General features: G+C 45.0%; 2 protein-coding genes across 3 annotated transcripts; both read right to left on the reverse strand.

Moving 5' to 3' along the window:
• Positions 1-470: 470 nt before the first annotated feature.
• On the reverse strand, positions 471-2250 carry LOC127327283 (uncharacterized). Its single transcript, XM_051354066.2, has 2 exons — positions 1398-2250; positions 471-1271 (listed from the first exon to the last, which is right to left on the reverse strand). The coding sequence occupies exons 1-2, from the start codon at positions 2037-2039 to the stop codon at positions 573-575; spliced, it is 1341 nt and encodes a 446-aa protein (XP_051210026.1). The 5' UTR covers positions 2040-2250; the 3' UTR covers positions 471-572.
• A 6918-nt stretch (positions 2251-9168) lies between these two features.
• On the reverse strand, positions 9169-10848 carry LOC127327280 (disease resistance protein RGA2). Of its 2 annotated transcripts, XM_051354065.2 has the most exons (2): positions 10084-10848; positions 9169-9957 (listed from the first exon to the last, which is right to left on the reverse strand). In XM_051354065.2, exons 1-2 carry the CDS (start codon positions 10729-10731, stop codon positions 9262-9264), a joined length of 1344 nt encoding a protein of 447 aa, XP_051210025.1. In that variant the 5' UTR covers positions 10732-10848; the 3' UTR covers positions 9169-9261. The 2 variants fall into 2 exon arrangements, with proteins under 2 accessions (XP_051210025.1, XP_071680366.1); XM_071824265.1 differs by having other exon boundaries at positions 9169-10847.
• Between the last annotated feature and the right edge of the window lie 14869 nt (positions 10849-25717).

Here is a 25717-nt window from a genome sequence, read left to right on the forward strand (position 1 = left end):
TATGGTAGTCTGTCCATTTCACTCTGGGATACCTTGTAGGCACGGCAGTACCAAAAAGCTTGTTCACACGCAAGGAAAAATGTATCTTCCCCTCTCACTATAAAAAAAAAAATCATCATGTCCCTGACATCATCTGTGATACACTGTAGCCGACCAGGGGGTATTTGGCTGTCCGGAATGTCTATATATACCCTTGTAGGATAAACTGCATCTTTCTCTCATGCAAAACATCTCAGGAGATCTCAGGATGGATCTTGCCGTATCTGCTGTCACGGATGATATCGCGAGTCGACTGATTACTTTTCTGATGAACAAGCACACAGAACACGTATCGTCCTCGGAGGAGAAGGTGGAGAGGTTACAGCAACTGTTGCTGAGAGTTCGCCTGGTAATCGAGGAGGCGGGGTAATCGAGGAGGCGGGCTTGCGGTACATCAACAAACTCTTGTATGCTCACATAGCTGAAGACGCTAGCGGCAACCATATCAATATCCAAGACTGTATTTACAAACGGATGGAGCAATAAAGATTATAACCTAAAAAATCCATAGAAATCCTTTGAATTAAAAGGTCTTACAAATGCACTGCTGAACGTTTCCTCCCAGGCAGAGGGGTATCTTCAGCCACACCTGGAGCACAACTTGGAACGAAATGGACAAATGAAGTGTAAGGTGGCACCCTTGATTCCCAACTAATGACGTTGAAAGCACCTTGTGGCCTAGCTCCAGGATCCACCACCAGATCCCCAAGCCTCACGTTCGGTAGCAGTTGCCTTTCCTCTGTAATCTCAGTTCGGCTGCTGCCAGTGGTACAAGACGGTAGGATGAGGAGTGGAGAAGAAGGATGCAAGAAGAAGTCTCTAGCATCTATCTGATGGCATCTCAGAACGAGCAACCGTGGGTGCTCCCCGAACATGGAGAAGTTCCTCTCAACAAATCTTCTCATCCTGCTCAACATGCAGAGCCAGAAATGGATATTAAGATTCCTTCGCATCACGTCAGCGAGCAAGTTAGCAGCAACAAGCGACCAATCAGACTGCATCTCCCTGGCCACCTCGTCTGCTATCCGTGCTAACTGCGGGTGTTGTGACGGGTCCACGCTCCCGAATGCGAGTGTCTTGAAGAGGTAGCTGAACTCCTCGTATGGCAGGGTGTTGAGGAAGATTGGCTTGAATGTTCCCAGTTTCTCTGAACTTTTAGACCGGCTGACAATGATCACCTTGCTTCGATTGTCCATGCTTGCCAGGGTTGAACAAAACTTGGCCGAGACCTCCTGGTCAACATGGGCAATAAGCTCAATAACTAACAATACTTTCCCTGACAAGAGACTGCTGTGGTCTGCGATTCTACAAAATGAATCCCCATTCAGGTGCAAAATCGAAGAGAAGTGTGAGCTAACCCTCTCATCCTTGCATACATGGGCAACCAGAGTCCTCTTGCCAACCGCAGGACCACCAATGATCGGGATGACAGCCGGTGCACCACCAGGAGAGCCGTGCTGCAACAAGAAGTTCAGGAGCTTTTGCTTTTCGGCGTGGCGTCCAAATATGATGTTGTCGTTGTAAAGATACGCGTCGTATGGTCGACGCAGCATACGGTCGAATCCACCCAAAATAATGACAAACTCCTTCATGCTAGAAACGGCATCATCTAAGCTCTCCAACGCACCTTGCAGCTCGAGAAGGTATGTTGCCTTCTTCTTTCTAGCACTGCCATGAAACGTGCGAAGTCGTTTGGGAGGAGATGAGTTCCTAACCTCGATGGGAGTGTCTTCGAGTGACCTGTACCTGAACGCCCCTAGTGCCCAGTAGCCTCGGTACAGGGCCCCTGCGAGCATGTTGAGCTGTTCCAGCATCCCAGAGTTTGTGATGTATCGCCCGTCCGCCTCTTCGACGACTGTGCGAGCTCTCAGGAGCAGTTGCTCCAACCTCTTCATCTGCTTCTCTTCAGAGTATGCGCGGCTTGAGTGATACTTTTTGACGAGTAAGGAGAGGAACCGGCTCACAAGTTCACCTGTTACTGTAGATATGGCAAGCTCCATCTTGAATTCCTCCAACTCAGTTCTAAGTTCTAAGCAATCATGGAGTTCAAGAGAGGGTAGGAGGCAGGAGGAAGTAGCAGGCTGCTGGCCTTTCCTGCCAAACAAGTCAATAGCCGGTTGTTGGACATAGACTAACTTTGTATTGGCAACGGGGAAAGGGCACGTGCAAAGTATCACTGTCTCCACCTCTAGCTTGTGCTTACCATTCCAAGCTGATCTAGATTGGTTTTGGATGGTGATTTCGAGCCTTTTATTTGCTCAGCAAATCAGTAGTTGGGCCAAACTTGGAGACTCCTTATCCAGACAACATAATCGACGGAACAGTTACACGAGCAAGGTTCGGGAAAGCGGTAAAAGGCGCACGACTTATGCGCGCTGAAGCGTGAAGCAGAGGGTTTCCTCCTCGATTAGGGCCTAATCGCCTAATTAAGTGCTAGGCGCGATTAATCAGCACGTTTCTTTTGCGATTAGGTGGCGCTGCAGCCTGGAGAAAGCGCTCCCGAAGCGTCACCCTGCAGGAACTTAGGCGTGGGCGGGAAATTATCAGGACGCGCGGGACCTTTGGCGCGAGCGATGGGATTAGCGCGCCCGATCTGGCTAGAAAACAATCGACGGTTCCTTTCCTAATCTAATCGCGATCTAGCACAGGGGTGATTTAGAGAGAGCACCATCGAATCCGCCGGCGGAACTGCTCCTCCGCCTCTCCCCTGTCTTCTCTGCCCCTGCAGCAATGTCAAAGCTGTTGGCGTCATCCCTGTCTTCACAGCCCCTGCTGCACCCCCGACCTCTCCATGTCGTCTTCTCCCCTGTGCTAAATCCTAAACTAACCACTGATTTACTGATCCGCGTGGAGTATGCAAGCAACAAATTGACAATTCGGCTGTAGAAGAAGAATAAAACGACGTAAGCTATCTTTATTCCACTTCTCTGTCTAACTAATACTTGTTCTTTGGCCTAAAATTTCTGATTTTCACTGCTTTTGGTCCTACCGTTGACTAATTCAAGAATGCTTTAGCGCCGCTTAAGCACGCACAAAACGCATAAGCTCTGAGCGGAAGGCCACCGCACCGATTACGCTTTCCGCTTTCCTGAACCTTGTACACGAGTCATCCAGAAGCATGTGAAGGATGGCCATACTTGTCTAGACCATGTTCTTCTCTCTTCGGGAAGGCTGGCAATATGGCCTACATAAATAATGGATATAAGAAGTAAAAATAGCAGAACATAAAATTCCATCAGGAAAGGTTAAGTCAGCCCACCAAATGCCCTTAATCACCACCTAACCAAGTGAGAGCCTATGTGCTGACCAAGTAAGGAGACAACAAAAACTTATGGCGTTACTGCTTTACTTGTTTCCAGTAGTATTCATACGAGATGAGGATCAGTACGCTGGCCTCAGAGCATCTGTAGTAGATCCCCCAAACGGCTTTAGAGGAGAACATTTGCGGCGCTAACCGCCGGGACCAACTCTAGCCGATCTCTCAAAGCCTTTAGTGACGCATATTTTTTCCTCATCGGCCTCCATGGCTCCCAAATATCCTCGCCCATGGCCGTTCTCCTATAATTTTCCTCATCCACCTTGCTGCCATAGCCTAGCCGCCCCGCCGCCGTATTATTTTTAAACGCAATAGACAACTGCGTTTCATTGCATTGGAAAGGTAGAGTTCAGATTTACAAGCCTCCTAAGAGGCCACGAGCGAGCCAAAAAAAGAGAGGAAGACATATCAGTGTACAGGTTGTTGGCCATACATCCCTTAGGCCCTTGGCCCCAGCGGTAACCCACAGCCTGGCCTCATCCTTGATCTTGTCAAGCACTTTGCACGGAGGGGTTCGCCCTATCGAAGACGCACTCGTTTCTGTGCTTCCAGATCATCCAGGGGGTCAGCAGGGTGACGGTGGCGAGCCCCTTGCGCATCGGCTTCGGCAGGTCTCTGTGTGCGTTGATCCACCAGTCGGTGAGGCTAGCCTCGCCGCTCGGCACTTGACAAGGCAGAAGCCAGGACAGGACCTCATGCCAAACTTGCCGGTAGAAGGGGCAGGTCATGGTGAGGTGGTTCATCGTCTCAGGTAGCTAGGTCACAGAGCACGCACTTGGCATGGTGCTATAGTCCCTGACGTGCCAGGCGGTCAGCGGTCCAGCACTTGCCCTGTGCTGCAAGCCAATGGTGAAACTTGACGCGCGGCGGCGCCCAAGCCTTCCAAATTAGCTTGCAGCTCTGGGAAAGGAGAGTTCCATGGCCCTGTAACACGATTGCGCAGAGTAGACGCCGTTTGGAGACCACTTCCAGATGAGGCGATCGTTGTCGGTGGTGAGCTCTGTGTGGGCGATGGCTTGCCAGAGGCAGAGGTATTGGCTGACCTCATGCATGCCCAGCACACCGTGCATGTCTCTGGCCCAGTTGTTCGCCTCTAGCCCGGCTGCGACTGTCGTGGTCTTGCGTCGTCGCTTGGGGACGCAATCGTACAGCTGTAGCGCAAGCTCGCTGACGGCGCGCCCCCCCCCCCCCCCCCCCAATCCACCGGTCCTCCCAGAATAAGGTTGTCCGCCCGTTCCCGATGGCCATCGAAGTGGACATGAAGAAGACCGCGCGCTCTGATGCCGGGAAGTGCAGGTCGAGGCCGTGCCATGCGCGCTGGTCGTCCGTGCGAGAGAGCCACTGCCAGCGCATGCGAAGAAGTTCTCTCCATGTTGGGCACGCCCAGGCCACCGTGCGAGGTTGGTCGGCAAACACGATCCCACTTCACGTGGCAGCTGCCACCATTGGCTTCTTCGCGCGCCCCCCCCCCCCCCCCTGGCCGTGCCATGCGCGCTGGTCGTCCGTGCGAGAGAGCCACTGCCAGCGCATGCGAAGAAGTTCTCTCCATGTCGGGCACGCCCAGGCCACCGTGCGAGGTTGGTCGGCAAACACGATCCCACTTCACGTGGCAGCTGCCACCATTGGCTTCTTCGCGCCCCCCCCCCCCCCACCCCCCAGAGGAAGGCGCGCTGGATCCGCTATAGTTGCTTGAGGATCTTCTTCGGCGGGTTCAACACCAACAGTTGGTGGAGAGGGATCGCGCTTAGCACAACCTTGATGAATGTGAGCCTCCCGGCCTTGTTCATGAGCTTTGCTTTCCAGGTGGGCAGTGCAGCCGCCATCTTAGCGACGAGAGGCTACAGCTGCGCGGCAGTGGGGCGGTGAATCGTGAGCGGAATCCCCAGGTAGGTGAGGGGTAGCTCAACGATGGGGCAGCCCAGCAGCGCAATCGCCGGCGCCATACTGTCCGTATCGCAATCCAGGAGGGATGTAGAGCTCTTGCCGAAGAACCGCCGACCACAAAACGCCGTGGCCGCCCCCACGAAACAACCGCCCGCCATTTCCCCTCCTTCCTACCCACTCGCTGGTGCAAGCCGTCACTGGAATCGCTCCCGAGAGCCGCCACATCGAGACGGATCCTGCTGCTGATTCGAGGTCATTTCCGACCGAGGAGAGGCGATTCTTGCGGGAAAAGGGCCGGCGGAGCATGGGGAGCTGTAGCCCAACCGCTGCAGACAATATTCGGGCGGCAACGCTGCCGTAGCTGCCGGCACGACGAGCTTCTTCCCCGGCGGTGACCTCGAGTTTTCATGTCGTACGGTGGTCGCGTTTTCTCGACGTTGGGCTGGCGAGGACTGGCGGTACATAGTCCGGTCGAGCGAAGGCCTGGCGCCATCTCGGGGCCCTTTTGGCAGGTTTGGAAGGTAGGGAACTTGAGCGGCATGGGAGATGGGCCTGCAACTCCATGGCTTCCTCCCGTGCACAGATCTACATTCACGGGAACCTCAGAATCATGTACTTGCTATATTCACAGGTCACTGCTCGAATTTTTATTGTACAATCATTGTATCATGATAGTAATCAGGGTTTGGAGCAACTTGCATTGTCGGTTGAGTTGTTGCAATGAAGATTTGTGAGATCAACTAGCTATCTCGTTATGTTGTGCTCTGACTTGCAAAATAAATTCGGACTGATGCGACGCTAATTAGCCATTGCCATCTACCAACATAATTTGATTGAGTTATGTGTACAAACAGGGTATTTGCTCCAGATGAGTTTAGTGGCTCACTTTCCCATGCAAGATCCGTGTACCTCCCATTTTTTCTTTGATTTGTCTTGTTCACTACATAATGTGATGTATAGATTCTTCATTAAAACCTTTTTTTCCACCTACCATGGTGGGCACGAATCTCGAGGAATAAATAGACGGTGACGGAAACACCCATTGGGTGTACAAAAGTATTTCCCCCCATATATATTAATGATGCACTTTACATTGTTGAGGCCACCGAAACTTTTTTTTTTACAAATTAGCTGCGTATGAACTATGAAGCAACAAGGCCTTGAAGGCCATCGAGCCCTAAATTTTGGTTCATTTCCTGGTGAGTTTACCTTGTTATATGTTAGGTAGTGTACCTAATACTCTTTCTGTCCTAAGTTGACTGGCTGCCTTTGGTTGCAGCAAATTCAGGTTTGTTTCCTCCCTATCTATCAATATATTTCATCCTAAATTCAAGCAGCCATCATTCAAAGTCCACATGGTTGATCTACACCTTAGGAAAGATGTACATTACCCTAGACCTAGCGTATCTTCTCCAAGTGCAGTATCAATTCTTATCCAGTTTCAGGCAAGGCTTTATACAACTGTTTATATGGTATCAGGATTTAATAGTAAACATAATAGTAGAGGGCTTTCTCCTATTGTTTATGCGTCAAAAAGATATATGGTATCAGGTCATTAGGTGTTCAGAGCCAAACAGGAGACAGTTTATGTACTGGGCAAACTGCAGATTGTTTTTCATGTCAACTTCATTCACAAATAGCAGAAGGGCATGGTTACCGTAGTTAAGTTCGAGCACCCCAATTGGAAGCTGCAACTACTGATGTGCCTGTTCCTTTTTGCTTAACATTGTTGTCAGTTCATCAGCAACTAAATTGAAAAGCCATACTTAACACAGTGATGTTAATTTTCATGCATGTTCTAATACTTCTTCTTTTTTCGCTAGTGTTGTAGGATATCAGTTATTCTTATGTTTACTAGATCGATATCTGTTTGAGTATTCTTATGTTTTCTTAATTGCAAAACTGCAGATGCATCTCACCATGGATTTGTAAAATGGGAATGTAGTAAGTGGCGCTTGCTTCCAGCTGTCAGCTAGACGATGTCATGACAAGTTTCTAAAGACATGACATCTACAACATAGAGTTAGGTCTCCAAATATTCCAGACTACCAGGTGCTTTCTTACATAAACTCATCTTAAGTTCAGTGTATACTCAGCGTACTGTAGTGTCCCAGCGTACTGTAGTGTTCCCAGCAAAACCCTGAATCCACCTAGAGCATGCTTTAAAATGAGAATCCATGTTCATTCTGGGAAAGAAGTTCACATACAGCTCAGGTTCCACTAATCCGCAGGCATGAGAATCTTATAAGACCACTTTTGTTCTATCGAAGAGTAGTATGTATTGTTTTTTTTAAACGTGTAACCGTAGGGGAAAAACCCCTACAGTATATTTTTCATTTTATATATTCACAACCCAGTGTTACAAAGAGGGACAAGTTACATCAAGGAGGATAAAACTGAAAGAGAGACCATAAAAGCTTAGACATGATTTAGGTGGCAAAGGTTGCCAGCCACTCTAGAAGAGGCAGAAGTGAAGAGGTTTTCACTCTAAACTGATGCAGAGATAAGTCGCTCTGAAATCTCACTCTCCAACGCGCAACAGAAGGGTCATGTTTTTTGAAAATGTGGTAATTTATTTCCTTCCAGATGTTCCAGGCAGCGCAAACTACAATTTCCACAAAGCATGGTCCTCTAAAATTACTTTTTCCTTGATTGAAGTGTGGAGAAATCTGGAGAGAGCAATCCCACTGAATTTGTAAGGTCTCCCAACAAGCAAGAGCGAAGAGGCAACCAAAGAATAAGTGATCTCTTGTTTCGCTCTCCTCATTATCACAGAGCATGCAGTGCCTTCCTCCCTCAATCTGCCAATTTTTTCTAGTCATTAGGTCTTTTGTATTTAGCCTGTCCATAAGAAGCAACCAACCAAAAACTCTCAGTTTTGGTAGGCATTTGGATTTCCACAAAGCCTGCAATGCTTGGTCAACTGGTATAGCACCATAACTGAACTTGTAAAACTTGGCAGAGGCGTATGAATTTCCCCAAGGAAATACTCTAGTGTTTGGGACATGTTGGTGAAGCTGCACCAATTGGAGAAGATTCTGAATTTCCAAGAGCTCATGATTGGCTTGTACCGAGAGAGGTACGGAAAAAAGGAGTATCGCTAGATCGTCTATGCGCTACATCGTCTCAAATTAGATTTGACTATTTCTTGGGGAACCTTTCTTTCTAAGAAAACACGCTACGATAGATAGACCCGAGGAAGGCAAGTTTTGTTCCACTTCCTGGCGCAGAAAGAACTTTTGTGTGTCTGCTTGCTTGTGTGAAGGCAGCAGGAATGAGCCTTTGCCAGAGTAGGTTTTGAGACGAGATCTTGATTGATCACTTAGTCTACCTTTTTTGACTCATTTCTTCGAACCTTTCCTCTCGATAAAACGGAACCCGCAACCGTGACATCTTCATTCAATGAGTAGTAGTATTACTGCGTCATCCTGGTACCACTACCACCAGGCCATCTTCTTTGCCGTTTAGGAGCAGGTTATAAGTCGATGCTCACGCGTATTACAGACTACTATGTCAAGTAGATCCCAGACATATTAGCAGCAAAAGACACTATGTAATCTTGTAAATAGTGCATTTGGTGAGCCAGAACATAAACTGCCTTTTTGCATATATAATTAGTTGACTGTGAACAACACTAGTGCCATTATCGTATGAGTTAAGACATAGCAACCCAGTTTTATCTCAGTTGTACTTGTACTGTGTATTATTAACACTTTGTTATGGATTTACAGCTTGCTATGCTGCTATGGCGCGAGTCGACTGATTGCTTTTCTGATGAACAAGTACACATCACGTATCTTCCTCGGAGGAGAAGGTGGAGAGGAGAGGCTACAGCAACTCTTGCTGAGAGTTCGCCTGGTCATCAAGGAGGCGGGCTTGTGGTACATCACCAAACTCTTGTATTCTCATATAGCTGCAGGCGCTAGCGGTAACCATATCAATGTCCAAGACTGTACTGGATGGAGCAATAAAGATTCTAACCTAAAAAATCCATAGAAATCCTTTGAATTAGAAGGCCTTAATTACAAATGGACTGCTGAACGTTTCCTCCCAGGCAGAGGGGTATCTTCAGCCACACCTGGAGCACAATTTGAAACGAAATGAACAAATGAAGTGTAAGGTGGCACCCTTGATTCCCAACTAACGACGTTGAAATCACCTTGTGGCCTAGCTCCAGGATCCGCCACCAGATCCCCAAGCCTCACATTCGGTAGCAGTTGCCTTTCCTCTGTAATCTTAGTACGGCTGCTGCCAGTGCTACAAGACGGTACAATGCGTAGTGGAGAATAAGAATGCAAGAAGTCTGTAATATCTATCTGATGGCGCCTCAGAACTAGCAGCTGTGGGTGCTCCCCGAACATGGAGAAGTTCCTCTCGACAAATCTTCTCATCCTGCTCAACATGCAGAGCCAGAAATGGAGATCAAGATTCCTTCTCATCACATCAGCACGCAAGTTTGCAGCGATGAGCGACCAATCCGAATGCAGCTCCCTAGCCATCTCGTCTGCTATTCGTGCTAACCGTGGGTGCTGCGCCGGGTCCTCACTCCCGAATGCAAGTGTCTTGAAGAGGTAGTTGAACTCCTCGTATGGCAGGGTGTTGAGGAAGATTGGCTTGACTGTTCCCAGTTTCTCTGAACTCTTACATCGACTGATGATGATCACCTTGCTTCCACTGTCCATGCTTGCCAGGGTTGAACAAAACTTGGCCCAGTCCTCCTGGTCAACATCTGAAACAAGCTCAACAACTACCAATACTTTCCCCGACAAGAGACTGACATGGTCTGCAATTGTACTAACAGAGTCCCCATTCAGGTGCAAAATCGAAGAGAACTGTGAGCTAACCCTCTCATTCTTGCATACATGGGCGACCAGAGTCCTCTTGCCAACAGCAGGACCACCGGTGAGGGGGAGGACAGCCGGTGCACCACCGGGAGGGCCGTGCTGCAGCAGAAAGTTCAGGAGCTTTTGCTTTTCGGCGTGCCGACCAAACATGATGTTGTCATTGTAAAGATACGCATCGTATGGTCGACGCACCATACGGTCGCATCCACCTAGGAGAACAACAAACTCTGTCATGCTAGAAACCACATATTCTAAGCTCTCCAGCACTCCTTGCAAGTTGACAAGGTACGTTGCTTTCTTCTTTCTAGCACTGCCATGAACCGTGCGAAAACGTTTAGGGTATGAGTCGCTAACCTGCTCCTCCTCCATTGGAGTCTGTTGAAGTGACCTGTACCTGAATGCCCCGAGTGCCCAGTAGCCTCGGTACATGGCCTCTGCGAGCATGTCGAGCTGTGCCAGCATCCCGGAGTTTGTGATGTATCGCCCATCTGCCTCCTCGACGACTGTGTGAGCTCTCAGGAGCAGTTGCTGCAGCCTCGCTAGCTGCTTCTCTTCAGAGTTTGCGAGGCAGCAGTGGTACTTGTTGGCGAGGAAGGAGACAAATCGGCTCGCGAGTTCACCTGCTATAGCCGATATGGCATGCTCCATCTCCAATTCCTCCAATCGATTTATGCTAATTAATCAGGCAGTTCGAGAGAGGGGCAGTAGGTTGGTGGAAATTGCATACGGCTGGTGGTTGCTGCCCCTGGAGAACGTCAACAGCCAGATGTTGCAGATAAAATGTTCTTATCGCCAACATGGAGAGGGCACGTGCTGAAAGATATCGCTCCACCTGTAGATTCCACACTGATCTAGACTGCTCCTGAAAGCGAAGCACGAAATAATGATTGGGTTTCAACTAGTATTATTTGCCCAGCAACTCAGTAGTATGGACAAACGTGGAGACTCCTTGTCCAGATTTTTTTTTTTTTGATAAATTTGTCCAGAAAACTTTTTTTTTGACAAAGTTGTCCAGAAAACATAATAGCTGGAACAGCCTATCTGCCTATGGCAACCATCCAGAACCATGTGAAAAGGGTCGTACTTGTCTAGACCATGTTCTTCTCTCTTCAGGAAGGCTGGCAATATGGCCTACATAAATAGTGGATATAAGAAGTGAAAAAAGCAGAGCATGAAAGTCCATAAGAAAAGGTTTAGTGAGCCAACCAAATGCCCTTAATTGCCAGCTAACCAAGTGAGACCCTATGATTGTTCAAAAAAAAAAAAGTGAGAACATATGTGCTAACGAATTCGTATCCAAACACAATGAGGAACAGTACACTGAGCTCATTGGTGCGGTAGGCAGGAAAGTGTTCAGGAACAGTATGCCAGCCTTGCAAGCATTTCATCGCAAACACCATCTGGGCGCCATTACCACCTTCTCCCCAGCGTCCTGCCTTTGTGGAGATACAGCAAGTGATGCATGATCATCAGAGGACAGGAGAGAGTAGGCATGGCGGAGCTTGATGGCTTGGCCTGCGGCATTTTGAATAGTGTCACTCCTTGTTTCGAAGTTCCAAAAATGACGTCTCCAAAGAAGAAGCAACATCAGAGATGTTGCCTTTATCCAACCTGGGGTAACCATATATGCACTTTTGCCCGGAGAGAGACTCAAATATTGATTTAGATTTCATGGCCTGGCCTGGAACAGAAAACATGCAAACTTGCATGGCCAGGAAAAGAAAACATGCATGAAGAAATATTGATTTAGATTTTAGGGCTATTGTAATTTCCTCTGCAAACTTTCCTGCTTTAGAAACGCCATTCGTCCAAACTTTGTGTTCTAGGATTAGCATGTCATTCTACCTTTTTCTCTCCAATATCTGTTCTACCTTTCTCGGCAACATCAACTGTTTAATGCCTACATCAAACCTGCAGAAACAGGTAACAGTACATAGATTGCTAACCTTTAGGAAATAGTCATATATGTTGTGCTAAAAGATGTACCCAGCTAATTTTTGGACAGAGAAGGCAATTAAAAATGCCAATAGAAACTGGCAACACTACATAGGTTGCTAACCTTTAGGAAATAGTCATACATGATAGGTACTGTTATCTATCTTGTATATGAAAGCCAATATAAATAAAGAAAGAATTAAGACCTGCAAGAACTATACCTTACCCTCTTTGTATTCAAGTAATGTGGACTAGTCACTCAGTATACAAGAACTATACTGTGCAATGCACTCAACTGTTATCGGGTACCAATGTAACATGCCCCAGGCTTTGTTGGTTCTTCCTTGATGGAATGTCTGACCAACATACAGTAAATAACAATGTTCGTGAATATAACCATTCTAACAATTCTTTATTTGATGCCAAGCATAGGAAGTGGGATGGTTATCAGATTTTTGCTGATAATAAAATCGAATATTTCAAAAGCAGGGCGCATTACAATGTAGCAGAACATCCAAATTGTCAAGCTTGAACACATGGCATAATACTCAGAAAACAAATAACACACATGAATATGCATTCAACCATAATTCGACATAAAATTTAACAAGTTTGGCAAACAAGATTCAGAAAATTGCTGAAACAAATTCGGCGAAAAGCTACAATGTTTAACAAGTGCTGAAACAAATGAAGCACACAATTTCACAAGTTTTGAAACAAATAAATAAAGACAGACTAGTTGGCGTCGGCGTTGGCGTTGCCTCGGAGCGTCCATATGTGCTCCACCAGATCATCTTGCAGCTGTTGATGCATTGTAGAGTCTCGGATCTCCTGGCGCATAGCAATGAAGACGGCCCATGATGTCGGCACCTGGTGATTAGGCTGTGCAAGAGGTCCCTCTCTCGGATATGGTGCTTGTTGCTAAGCCAGAGGAACCGGATGTTTTCGCTCATTTTCAATAATCATATTGTGTAGGCACACACAACAGTTCATCACCTCCCACATCTGATCTTTGGACCAAGTCATAGCGGGGAACCGGATGACAACAAATCTTTGCTGGAGGACACCAAATGCACGCTCGACGTCTTTTCGGCAAGCTTCTTGTTTCTTCACAAACTCGCAAAGTTTGGGGGTGCTAGGTTTCGAGATAGTCTTCACAAATGTTGCCCACTTTGGATAGATACCGTCTGCAAGGTAGTATCCTTTGTTGTAGTGCCGACCATTGGTCACATAGTTCACCGGGGGAGCATGACCCTCAACAAGTTTGGAAAAGATCGGGGAGCAGTTTAGGACGTTGATGTCATTGTTGGATCCAGGCATACCAAAGAAAGAGTGCCAAATCCAGAGATCATGGGTAGCCACTGTTTCAAGTATCATAGTGCAGCCGTTTTTATGACCCTTGTACATTCCCTGCCACGCAAACGGACAGTTCTTCCATTTCCAATGCATGCAGTCAATGCTTCCAAGCATCCCTGGAAAACCCCTATCTTCATTTGTTGCAAGGATCCTCTGAGTTCGACAGTGGGTGATCTCAAGTAAAAGTCTCCGAACACTGCTATGACGGCCCTGCAGAACCGGTAGAAACAATCAAGGGCGGTGGACTCCGCTATCCGAAGATAGTCATCTGCACCATCACCGGGATCTCCATACGCCAGCATCCTAATAGCCACTGTGCACTTCTGCAGTGAAGAAAATCCAACCAAACCAGTGCAATCCGCCTTGCATCTGAAGTAGGGGTCAAAGTCTCGGATGGCATACACAATTTGTAGAAATAGCTTTCTGCTCATCCTGAAACGACGCCGGAAAACACTCTCACCATGCTATGGATTGTCGGCGAAGTAGTCGGCGTACAACATGCAGTAGCCCTCCATTCGTTGTCTCGGCTTGCACTTCCGGCGACCTGGTGCCGACCCACCACGTCGACCAGTTGCCAGTCCGGCGTACATGCTTGACAAGCAACCGAGGATCATCATGTGCTCCTCGTCTTGGGCGGTGGCTGCCATCTCTTCTCGCATAAGCTCGATGAACATCTGCTCCTCCTCTTCGTCCGAGTTCATGGCCGGCGAGGCAAATGGACGAACACCTGACGGGCGTGGTTGAGGCAACCCGAGCAGCGAGCGACGAGGAGTAGGCCAAAGTCGGAAAACAGGCCGGTGGAGGAGCAGCCAGATAGGCCTTCGTCGAAAGACGGCGGAATATAGGCAGGTGGAGAAGGAGGGACGGCGGAATCTGGGCAACAAGCCGGCGGGGTGGTGCCGGCGGCGAGAGAGATACGAGGGGTGGGGGAGATTTTGAGCGAGGTGGCGGTGGTGTTCGTGTGTCGAGCCGCCGACAGATCGGGCCCTTCCCCGCTTTTCACTCGTCCGGAGTCCCCACTAGATCCCCGGGGGACTGGGGATGGCGTGGGCTCGCCGGATGGATGAAGGGCCAAATCTGGACGAAAACGAGGAACCGGGGGCGCGACTGGGCCGAATTTCGCCGTCCGGATGGAAAAAATGTCGCTCGGGGGCCTCGTCGGGGAGACGAGTGGAGATGCTCTTAGCTGTGCAAAATATCTATATATACCCTTGTAGGATAAACCGCATCTTTTCCTCATACACCACATCTCAGGAGATCTGACGGAAGATTGTTTCTTCAACCACGGCAAAACATCCCCTCGCGTCGCTCTTCCTGGGCGACCCGAGGGCTCCCATCCGCGCGTCAGGGGCCACTCCCCACGCCGCCCCCTCCTCGCCGCCGCTGCCGCTGGCTGTTGCCGCGGTGGCGGTGGGCCCCTCACTGCCTAAGGTCGTGGGGGGGGGGGGAGCGCTGCATCGACAACCTCCGTCGTCTTCAAGCGCGGAGCGGCGCGGTAAGCCAGGGCGGCGGCCCTGGACTCCGGTGGTGGCTGCAGGGCGAGGCGCAGCGAGGGCTGGGCGTCGTGCGGTGATGTGGGGTTGCGGCGGTGCAGGGGAAGCAGCGGCTCTGGTTGTTTCCCTCCCGTGACGGCGCGTGTTGGCTTCGGCGGCAGATCTGCAGCGGCAGCTTGCTGGCCGCCATGGATGGTTGGGGCGGCGTCCCCAGTGTGCGGCGGCGTCCTCCCAGTGGTCGGCGCGCTACGGGGTGGCAGGGATGTGTCAGTCTGGTCCTTGCGTCCAGATCTGACGAGTGGTGGCCGGGTGCTGGTGGCCTGGGATTCAGGGGCACCGCGGCGGTATGGTGGGCATCGGCGTTGGCATGCTGGCTGGCATGCTTTGTCTGCCCTGCCGGTGAAGGACGCCTAGGCAGGATGGTGCTCCGGGTGAAAGCCCTGCTTGACTCGGTCAGTGCCGGCGATGACGACGCCCCGGGGCGCCGTTCCCCTTCTTGAAGGCATCGTTGTGGAGCTCCTACCTCTCCTGCAGTCAAGGCTTCATGCTCTCCGGGTGAAAACCCAAGCTCTGGCCTCGGCCGGTGCGGGCGACGGCGACGGTCTCGTCGCTTTCCTTCTTGAAGGCGTCGTCTTGGAGTGCTTGACCTTCTCTCTGCGGTGGTGGTTTTGCTTGTCGTGCTATGTTGCCATGCCGGATGGGTTGGAGGATGTCGAGGCGGCGGCCTCGGGTAGGTGGCTGTGAGCCGGGGCGGCGGCCCCGGAAGGTGGTGCGGCAACATCTCTATGGTGCGGGGATGCGGCTTGCCACGACTTGGGTGGCAACCCTGGCCGTGTGGGCGGATGTGGTGACCCAGCGTACCACTGCATGGTGTAGTACACAAGTCGTTGACATAACACAAGTGAAACACCGTTCCACTCATATTACATCTCTCAGAGTGGTACAACAGAAACATATGCGAGTCCAAGGTATGTCTATAGAAGTACACACGAGCTGTTTACATAAGATCAACACAACCTCCTACTTTACAGTGAGGTAAAACTTCAAATAAAGCTCCAGAAGAACGACTCGTAGTCTATCTTATTGCTAACTCAAGTTTAAGAGCTACTTGGCTTGCTATAGAACTCTAGCTACTTAGGTGCTATGATTAGGGAAAGGTTCCCTTCTATTACTAGTCTAAGTTTCCACTCTAGCTGATGCAGAAGCTGACTCCATTGACTTCTTTGATTGGATTCTTCATCTTGTTACAGTTGACTCCTTTGTCTTCGAGTTCCACGGTAGTTTCTCCTTCGGTGCCTTGATCTAAGAAGGGGGTTCAAATGGGATAGAATGAGTACGAGCGTACTCAGCAAGTTCATATTAGGAAATATGTGTATCATGCACTAGCTACAGCCATAGACCATAAAGTCATAGGCCAATGCAAGTTTTCATAAACATTTCTTCAAAAGGTTTATTTTATTCTGAAAACTATGCCCGTCAGTCTTCACAGGTTGACCAGAACTTCGTGGAGTTCCTTTCCTGCCGCGTTCGCAGTTCCCTTCCGAACAGGAGTGACAATAATTCGGTATCCTCTGCAGAGGTGCGTTACTTTTCCCATAAGAGAACTTATCCTTGATGCCTTGCCGAGACGCGTTTCTCGTCCACACTTCCTTGGTGTGGGGCCAGGTGTAAGATCCAAGCCAATCACTGCCTTCTCCGCGACTGCAAACCCACCCTTTTGTCCACCCGCACACCTCCAGGTAGACTTCCCGATAATACGGCTTTACTCATGGTGTACTTTGGACAATCCTTCATAGATCGTAGAGCCATCATCACTAATGGATGGGGATTTAAAAGGCTATCCCAACCTACGGCAGTGCCTCCAACACCCCGCCGGCTCTACCAATCCGTTGGCGTGCAGAAGGGAAAAGATACGGTGACTTCCCAGAGCCATTATAGATCTTAGGGTCAACTCGATATGTACGGCGCTAGAATCACAGGACGGCATTGGTAATTAATCCTAGGGTGATATAACCCATGCAATGGAACCTCCACCATATCAACACATACCATGGTTCCATTGCCCACCACATAGTCATATTCATAATTGTAAAATAATACTTTGCTTTTCAATGTATGAGTGATAAGTATAGTACTTTGCATATAATTTGATAAAAATAATCAAATGACATAAGCAAGCGATGAACTTGCCTTTCTTGACTGCAAGATTATGCAGGCAAAAGCTTCGATACGTGAGAAGTCCAAATGCTGAAATACCATCATCGTCCGGTAAGGACAATGTTTAAAGAACTGGCAATATGCTATAATGCATAGTATGAGATGCAATCGTCCCGAGCGTAACCTAATCCCGATGATTTAAGATTGATGAGTTGTAAAGATTTCTTTAGGGTGTGTTGCACTTTTAGAATGGTTCTCAAACAAGGTTCTTATTAGGGTTTGGTTATATTAGCATCATAATCAAGTGATATAAGATATCATAACCAAGACACATAAAGAATAGTGGTGGAACAATATGTAAAGAACAGTGGTCAATTTTAGGTTCTACAGGACATGGTTGATGATTATTGATATTATACTTCAAAAGAATAACTTTTGAAGAACATGTTAATTAAGAACTAGCAAGTATTTCAAATAAGAACTATGGCTTCTATGGTTTGATTAACCTTTGTACTTCAAAAGAATAACTTTTGAAGAACAGGTTAATAAGAATAAGAATTACTTTAAATAGGAGCTATGGCTTCTATGGTTTACTAATGGTTTCATTTAGTTTTGTAAGTAATATTAGTTGAGTTCTTTAAGGAGAATGGGTTTATCTGTAGCAAGTATTGATAGGGTTATTACCATGGTTTCCCATATACACCATATTTAAAGGATGGTTATTAAGATAGTTCCATAGGTTTGCTATTAGGTTTACTATGGCTTCACATTTGCTTTACTAAATAATCTCTAATGGTTTCTAAGCTAAGTGGCTTATCATTTCCTAAGTAGGGTTTAGTGTAACGGGAGCATGTGATGTGAATTGATACACAAGGTTGATACTAGGGTTTATCTTATGGTTTTACTAGGATTGGATGATTGAGGTTGATCTTAATGGTGTGGTATTTAGGATTGATGATCAATGGTGCTAACATGTGGTATCAAGCTAGGGTTTATACCTAGGTGATACTAGTGAATCATATAGGTTTTAATTAAGAAATAGAGACATGAAATGTTGACTCATGTGAATTGGTTTATGCTAGTGGATCATAAGCATGCATTCATTGGTTATTCATCAAGGCTCTACATGTAAAGTTGAAGTGGCTATGATCACATGGGCTAAACCCCTAGGTTTTTAGGGTTGCACTAATTTAGGATGATCACATGAAATAATGGGATCAAGGTCTTACTCAAATTGAAACTAGGGTTTCTAGATTATGGTACAACTCCTGAAATGATGATTGGCAATATAGGTGTGGTAACTAATTACTTTGAAACAAAATTAATAATGGTTTTAGCATTTTATCAACTTTCACAAGAATTAATAATTAGGACAATTCTGTTTAGGTTTAATTAAGTACTAGGGTTTAACAATTGTTATTAGGTTTTAGAATAATGAACTTGTTAACTAAAGATGTTTAAGTAAACAAGTTTTAAATTATAAAAATAATATTAGCTTATAGTAGTTTCTTACTTTATGTTATTTAAAAAGAATTAGAAAGTAGTAATTTGCAAATTAGGGTTTATGAATTATCACTAATATTAAAATTAATGAAAATATGGTAAATAAAATTAATCCTAACATTTTACTTAGTTACTGAATATTTAAAATTTAATTTTTACACTTAACAATTTATTGAATTCAAATTGTATTTTAAATAATTGAAATGGCATAATTAATAAGGTTAAAAATAAGTGAAATTTTATTTTGATACACATTTTTGTTTTATATTTTATTTGAATAGAGTTTATTTTTGTGAGCATTTTGATATATTATTCATATTTTTACTGAGTTGAAATGAATTTAATCTATTTCTGTAAAGTTTCAGCTATTTTCTGGAATTTGAAATAAAGTGAAAAATACTAAACATACCGATTCACTTCTACCCGCAGAGACTGACATGTGGGGTCGTTGACTGGGTCAGCTGCCACGATGGCAACGACCGATCAACCACGACCCGGTGGCCCCACACGACACGTTGGCGTTGCCGCGGCTAAACGCCGGCGACCAATTCACGGCGGCGCTACGCTACGGGGCCTCCCGGGACGCGCGACTAGGGTTTTCGACTCCCTCGAGCTACCGAATACGGTGGCGGTGTTGGTTTTGTCAGGATCACCGGAGCTACGCCGGCGGCCATGTCCCGCGGCGGTTCTCTCCGGCCAAGATGCAAACACAAGCTACAGAGGATGAAATGACACAAATAGAGGCTCCTGAGATGCGCAAGCTCACCCTCGACGCGTGGAGCTGCTCGCCGGTGAAGATGGTGCACGGTATCAAGCTCCACCTCGCCGATACCGTACCAGTTGCTTGAAAGGGAACTTCAAAATTCGCTTGATCCCGAGCTCCCCTTGGTCGATTGACTCCATCAGGATGATCCTTGAGTCCAGGCGCTTCTCCTGGACCTCACGGCAAGCTCCGGGGTGCTCTCAATCGACGGCGCCATGGAGATTGCCGGCGAACAGTGAAGAAGAAATTGAAATGTAGAGAGGATCTGAGAGGAATTGGAGAGGTGGATGAGATCAAGAAGTGCTCGGCGGTGCTTGCCCCCCTATTTATAGACTGAGGGAAGCTCTGGAGTCTCGACACGACAACGGCGACGGGCAGGAGGTGGCGGTCTCTGGAAGGTTGTCTGGCGAAGATCTTTTCTCCCCCTTGGATAGACTCGGACGCGAAACAATTAGGGCAAGGCTCTGGAACCTTCTGCTGCGTCCGGGCATCCCTATCGTCGACGAGAACGGCGTCTACTGGCGCTGCCGCGGTGTCGAGCTCGGAGAGGTAGACGACGACGACGTCTCTCCTTTGCACGAATTTTAAAGACACCGAAACGGTATCTGGACTGGTTCTGCGCGAGGATGGGCCGATGGTGGGCTGCTGCGTTGGGCTGCGTGGTCCAGGTAAGTCAGGTGAGCTTTCCCTCCATTTCTTTTTTCAAATTTCTGTTTTCTGTTTTTATTTTCTATTTGATATTTCTATTTGAATTCAGATCTGATTTTTATTTTGTTTTGCAGGTTCAAAAACATTTGAATATCAATATCACTTGATAATAGTGGTTCTTGCATTGTCTTGTTGTTTAAACAAATATTTAGTTTAGGATTTAATTGATATCTTATGAGGCTTGAGTAAAATATAAATGGTTTAGTTATTTATTTCAATTCCCTTTTTAATTTAGGAACCATATCTATTTAAATGATTTGAAGTTTAGAACATGTGCATGGTGAACACATTTTATTTTTCTAGTGCTTAACCATAGTGATTATGCACATATAGTTCAATTATGGATAGGGTTTAACAAATGGTAAAGGAAATGGAATGGTGTTATGATTTTATGTGGATGATAGTTCTTAGGGTTTAAGAATTTGATGATGCTTCATTAATTGAAATATAAAATAGGCATGAGGCATGGCAGGGTTTTACTTATAATCCAAAGTGATACTTGGATTGAAATGCAAAAGGTGATCTAGGGTTTTAGTTGTGATCACCCAATTGATACACAACCAAGAATTAGGATATGAACATAAGCTTTGATTATGTTTTATTGGCTAGCTAGGGTTACTCTAGTGTTTGGATAAACAAGGTTTAGGTTTAATGACATTACTCCTCCATACAAGGCATGAGTATTGGTTTGGGGTTAACTACTGGTGATATACTTATTATTTTATGTGATAGATGAGATCTATTAATCATATGTGTTTAACTTATCATCTATATTTACAAGGTATAATCATGCATTAGACAAGATTCACTCATTCCTCACTAATCCCTTTTTAATATTCCTCTCATCACACTCATCCTAGATTCTTAGGGTTTATAACTAATACCAAGTTGTGATGATCATGGAATTGGTTTGCTAAGGTATTGTTATTGAAAAAGGGTTCTTACCTCCAAGATTAAATATTGACTTGAACATCTAGGATTAGTACTACTCTAATATTCTTTTATGGCATGGCTATGATTAGTATTATAACTTCTCTCACTTCTAAATGTCTTGGAATATTCTAAGGTTCTACTCGGAGATGATGATATGATCCTCTAAATAAATGGTTTGCCTAGGAATTCTACCTTCTAATCTTACGTAGCTTGTTCTTGAGGAATTCTGATAAACTTGCATCTTGTGGTATGCCTCCACCTCCTAGCTTCTTCATCTTGATCCTAACTAATTCACATGGAGTGGCTCTATGTGTTTGCTCCCATGTATCATGGTACTTGATGAGCAAATGGATGAAGGGTGTGGCTCTATTTATAGGCTTGGGCAAGCTCTAGCATCATGACACATAGGTGGTGACTCTTGTGTTGTTTTGATGAGTAAGGTGCTTGGTTGTCATGCCCTCCTCCATAGCAATCCTTTGAGCATGAGGTGGCATAGCTTGGAAAGCAAGTCATGTAGATATTTTTCATCCTATGTGGCAAGATCATTATCCTCTCATATGCTTTATCTTTGGATAGCCAAGTGGCATTTGGTACTAAATATCTTGTGGATGGTTTTATTATTGTGGATGAGTCACTATATCATATTGGATTGGATTTACATTATAATATTGATCAAAAGATCAAGGTTGAAGGTTATTCCTCAAATTTGGATAGTTGGTGTTTGATTTCATCAAGGCATGATCATATGAGTTTCAAAATACTCATAGTGAGTTTGATTCAAATAGTTTGAACTATAAATCGTAATGTAAATGGATTTAGTTTTATGATATTCCATATACTTAATAAGTTATGATTTAAATAAGAATGTGTGGCTTTTATGCACTTTAGACCCTGTGGTTTACCTTATTTAGTAATAAGTTTAGAAGTGAATTAATTTACACACAAAGGTAGTTGCTAACTTTTAAGTGTTAATAAGTTAGGCTTCGATTCTTAAAGAATGTGTTGATATAAATCTAACTCTATTTGATCTAATCCATAGATCAAATCATCTCTACCCAAAACAAGGTTTTAGCAAAGATCACAGTGAAGTTTATAGCGCTTGACTTGATGATCTACTTCAATTCCAGCAAGTCAAGTGAAACTTCAGTTACTGTGGTAAGTTTTATTTGAAAGCGCGAAAATCCCCCGGATTTTCTATGCATGAATGCAATGCACACTTTGGTGTTCTCTCATTTTGTTGCCTCTAAACCTGGGATATTACAGCCTCTCCCCCTTAAACTGAACTTCGTCCCGAAGTTCGAACGCTCTCATGTTTCGGAATGTTGAAATGTCTTGAACAGATCACCATCCTTCAACTTCATGGTGATCACACTAGATATAGTTGAATATATCCCTTATCCCAGATCCTTCCTGGAGTCTTCTGATATCTGGCATCGATATTTTCTTCAATTCAATGATCTCTTCCAACACTCTAAGCTTATAGGCTTACTCTCCAAAGATTATTGGATTAGGACATCTTATTGTGTTAATGGACTTTACTAATGGTTGTGGTGATAGCTTCCTATCTGGGTACTCAAAGCTTGGTTATACCAGCTGCGATAATCCAGCTGCGGTGTAATATGGCACTATGGTGTACCAGCTGCGGTGTCCAAACCTTAATTATAAAATATTCATTTAAGGTAGGGTATTGTTTTCCCTTACTACCATAACGAAAGTAATGGTACTTGGTAAGGTATTTACAATAGGCCTGGTCTGGTTGTTTAGTCCTACGAATGGATTAGACTCATTTAGTCCATCCAATCATGGCTTCTAGTTTATACTAATTAACTTCCCTTTGGTTTCTTTAGGTTCCATGAAAGGAATCTTTCTAATAAACATTAGTTTTGGTTTGGTCAAACCCTTCGGTCTTTGAGCTTCTTAAGCTTTGATTGTCCTTCGACATCTTCTTCATCCAACTTCATTATCTTAGACTTACTTGAGGTCTTTTACTTCTGAGTAATTATAACTTACCCACTCAAGTTAGGATCTAACTCTTACTTCTTTGAGATATGAACCTCGGCTTCTGGTCTGACAACCTCTTGAGAGTACTTTTATATGGGTAGTTCCCAACAACCTTATAAAAATAAGATCGGACTTCCTCTCAGTTCAGACCTTCTTCTTGGTCCATCATACTCCGAATATCATATTTTTAATACTTCTCCTTCAGCCTTCCTCTCCCCCTTGGAGTTTACTAATGATCTTCAAACTTCCTTTCTTCTAATCATTAAACTCCAAGGTTAGGTAGTTCGTTTAAGTCTAGTTTATATTTTGTACCTTTCTAAAGTCTCACGAAGAATTCTTTGTGGTGTATCCACACAGTTGTGGGTATCCATTATGACTCCTCCGACTAAATATTTACCAACCAGGAGATACCAGCTGTGAAATACTAGCTGCGGAATCCCCCTTTCTTTTAGGGTAAAGAAATGTTCGAAATTTGTGGGCTATCTGGTACCAGCGGCAAACTACCTAGTACCAGATGTGGCTTATTGGACACCAGCTGTGGCTATGTTATGGTTTTAGTCAATATCTACCTACCAGCTGTGGCTACTTACATAGTTTTAGTTAAGATATACCTTACTTTATATTCTTTCTCTTCATGGTTATCCTATCTCAGCTGCGGTCTTATTATACCAGCTACGACTTCACTTGTCTATTTTCCTTCTTCCAGGGTTTGTTTTGCAAGAAAACCACTTGTTGACACTATGAAAATAGTATTGTAAGTGACTTCACTTGCATTCCCTTCTTCTATAATGAATACAGCTCTACTTCTTCTGTTCCATATTCACTATTTTCTCACTTTCATGATACTTCCATGTTTGAAGTACTCCTTGATTAAGGATAAAAATGAGTTTTATTGGTCCCTTCTTTAGAGTATTGTGGTTGCTTCCCACAATTTTACTTCCTTCTTCAAGTGAACCTTCATCTTATCTTAAAAATCTTCAGAATTCGTCACATCCTCACGCGAATACCTTTACCCTCTAGACCTATAACATCAAGTAAGAGCTTGATATTGCAACATGCATTTGCATATCAAAGTCAAACTTCATGTATGGATCTAGTCAAACAATGAAAATCCAATAAAATCCAAGAAAATCCAGCTTTGTGCTTATAATACACATCCTTATATGCCTGAATATAGTAGTTGGGTAAGACATCCCTAAACATCAGGATCAGATGTGTAGTATATAACACCACATAAGATAGGTTTAGGTTGTGATACTTAGCACGAATATGTGAGTTTCTACTATTTGTCTCAACATTTATCTTAATTGCACATTTGCAATGAGACAAACTTGAAACAAAATGGCACGGGATAGTTGAAGTTAACCTAGTTTTTCTTTGGAAGTACTAACAAAATAGTATACCATATATAGGTGCTATTGAGGACTACTTCCTATAATACAATTAGTTCTAACATGTCTACTCTAAACACATGATTGTTTAGAATATACCACCTATAACTCTAGGATTCTCTATGTGATATGCTCTAAATAAGCCTTCTTTCATTTAAGGACTATGGTCCTAACATACTTGGTACAGTTATTAGGATTTTAAGGCCTAAGCTTTCGAACTATTCCTTAAATCCTACTCCTTATCATCCTTTTTTTTATCGTACTTATGATGTTCTACTCCATCATATCATGATTCTCAAGTGAATCATATATGAGTACCTAGTTTATTATTGAAAGTAGACTCATGTAACTCCTATCACTCTTTCTTACCTCCTATGATTGACTCATCATAGACATATACTACCTTATATAACCGATCTCCCTTGCTTAACATCAGTCATTTGACATTTTAAATGACTCTAACTTAATCATACTTGTATTGGTATACTTCTTCCAATAGGATATCTTCCTTATGGTTGTATCCTCTCTTTGGACTACCATGTATTGTATACCAACTGGGGTCTACTACCACCCATTATCTGAAGCTTCAATGGTGTTCTAATTATTTGGAATGAAGCAAGATAACTAACTAACTTTACTTTAAGAAAATAGATAAGAAATATTGACTCAAGTGTGTCAGGATTATTCTCAAGTGAATACCCATCTCAAGTCAAAAGAATAGTTGGTTTAACTAATACAACTTCCTATAGACACTACCAAACCTATAGGTCTCCTTTAAAGGGTTTTAATCCTAGGGTCAAAGCATTTGCTCTGATACCAGCTGTGGTGACCCAGCGTACCACTGCATGGTGTAGTACACAAGTCGTTGACATAACACAAGTGAAACACCGTTCCACTCATATTACATCTCTCAGAGTGGTACAACAGAAACATATGCGAGTCCAAGGTATGTCTATAGAAGTACACACGAGCTGTTTACATAAGATCAACACAACCTCCTACTTTACAGTGAGGTAAAACTTCAAATAAAGCTCCAGAAGAACGACTCGTAGTCTATCTTATTGCTAACTCAAGTTTAAGAGCTACTTGGCTTGCTATAGAACTCTAGCTACTTAGGTGCTATGATTAGGGAAAGGTTCCCTTCTATTACTAGTCTAAGTTTCCACTCTAGCTGATGCAGAAGCTGACTCCATTGACTTCTTTGATTGGATTCTTCATCTTGTTGCAGTTGACTCCTTTGTCTTCGAGTTCCACGGTAGTTTCTCCTTCGGTGCCTTGATCTAAGAAGGGGGTTCAAATGGGATAGAATGAGTACGAGCGTACTCAGCAAGTTCATATTAGGAAATATGTGTATCATGCACTAGCTACAGCCATAGACCATAAAGTCATAGGCC

Source organism: Lolium perenne, chromosome 1, assembly GCF_019359855.2.
Source record: "Lolium perenne isolate Kyuss_39 chromosome 1, Kyuss_2.0, whole genome shotgun sequence".
NCBI classification, from domain to species: Eukaryota; Viridiplantae; Streptophyta; class Magnoliopsida; order Poales; family Poaceae; genus Lolium; species Lolium perenne.

Excerpts from the sequence above, each read along its gene's own strand:
- LOC127327280 (XM_071824265.1), bottom strand. The coding sequence starts at position 10,731 with ATGGAGCATGCCATATCGGCTATAGCAGGTGAACTCGCGAGCCGATTT.
- LOC127327283 (XM_051354066.2), bottom strand. The coding sequence starts at position 2,039 with ATGGAGCTTGCCATATCTACAGTAACAGGTGAACTTGTGAGCCGGTTC. Across the intron at positions 1,272-1,397 it reads ATGTATGCAAGGATGAGAGG|GAGGTCTCGGCCAAGTTTTG; the intron begins GTTAGCTCACAC and ends CATGTTGACCAG.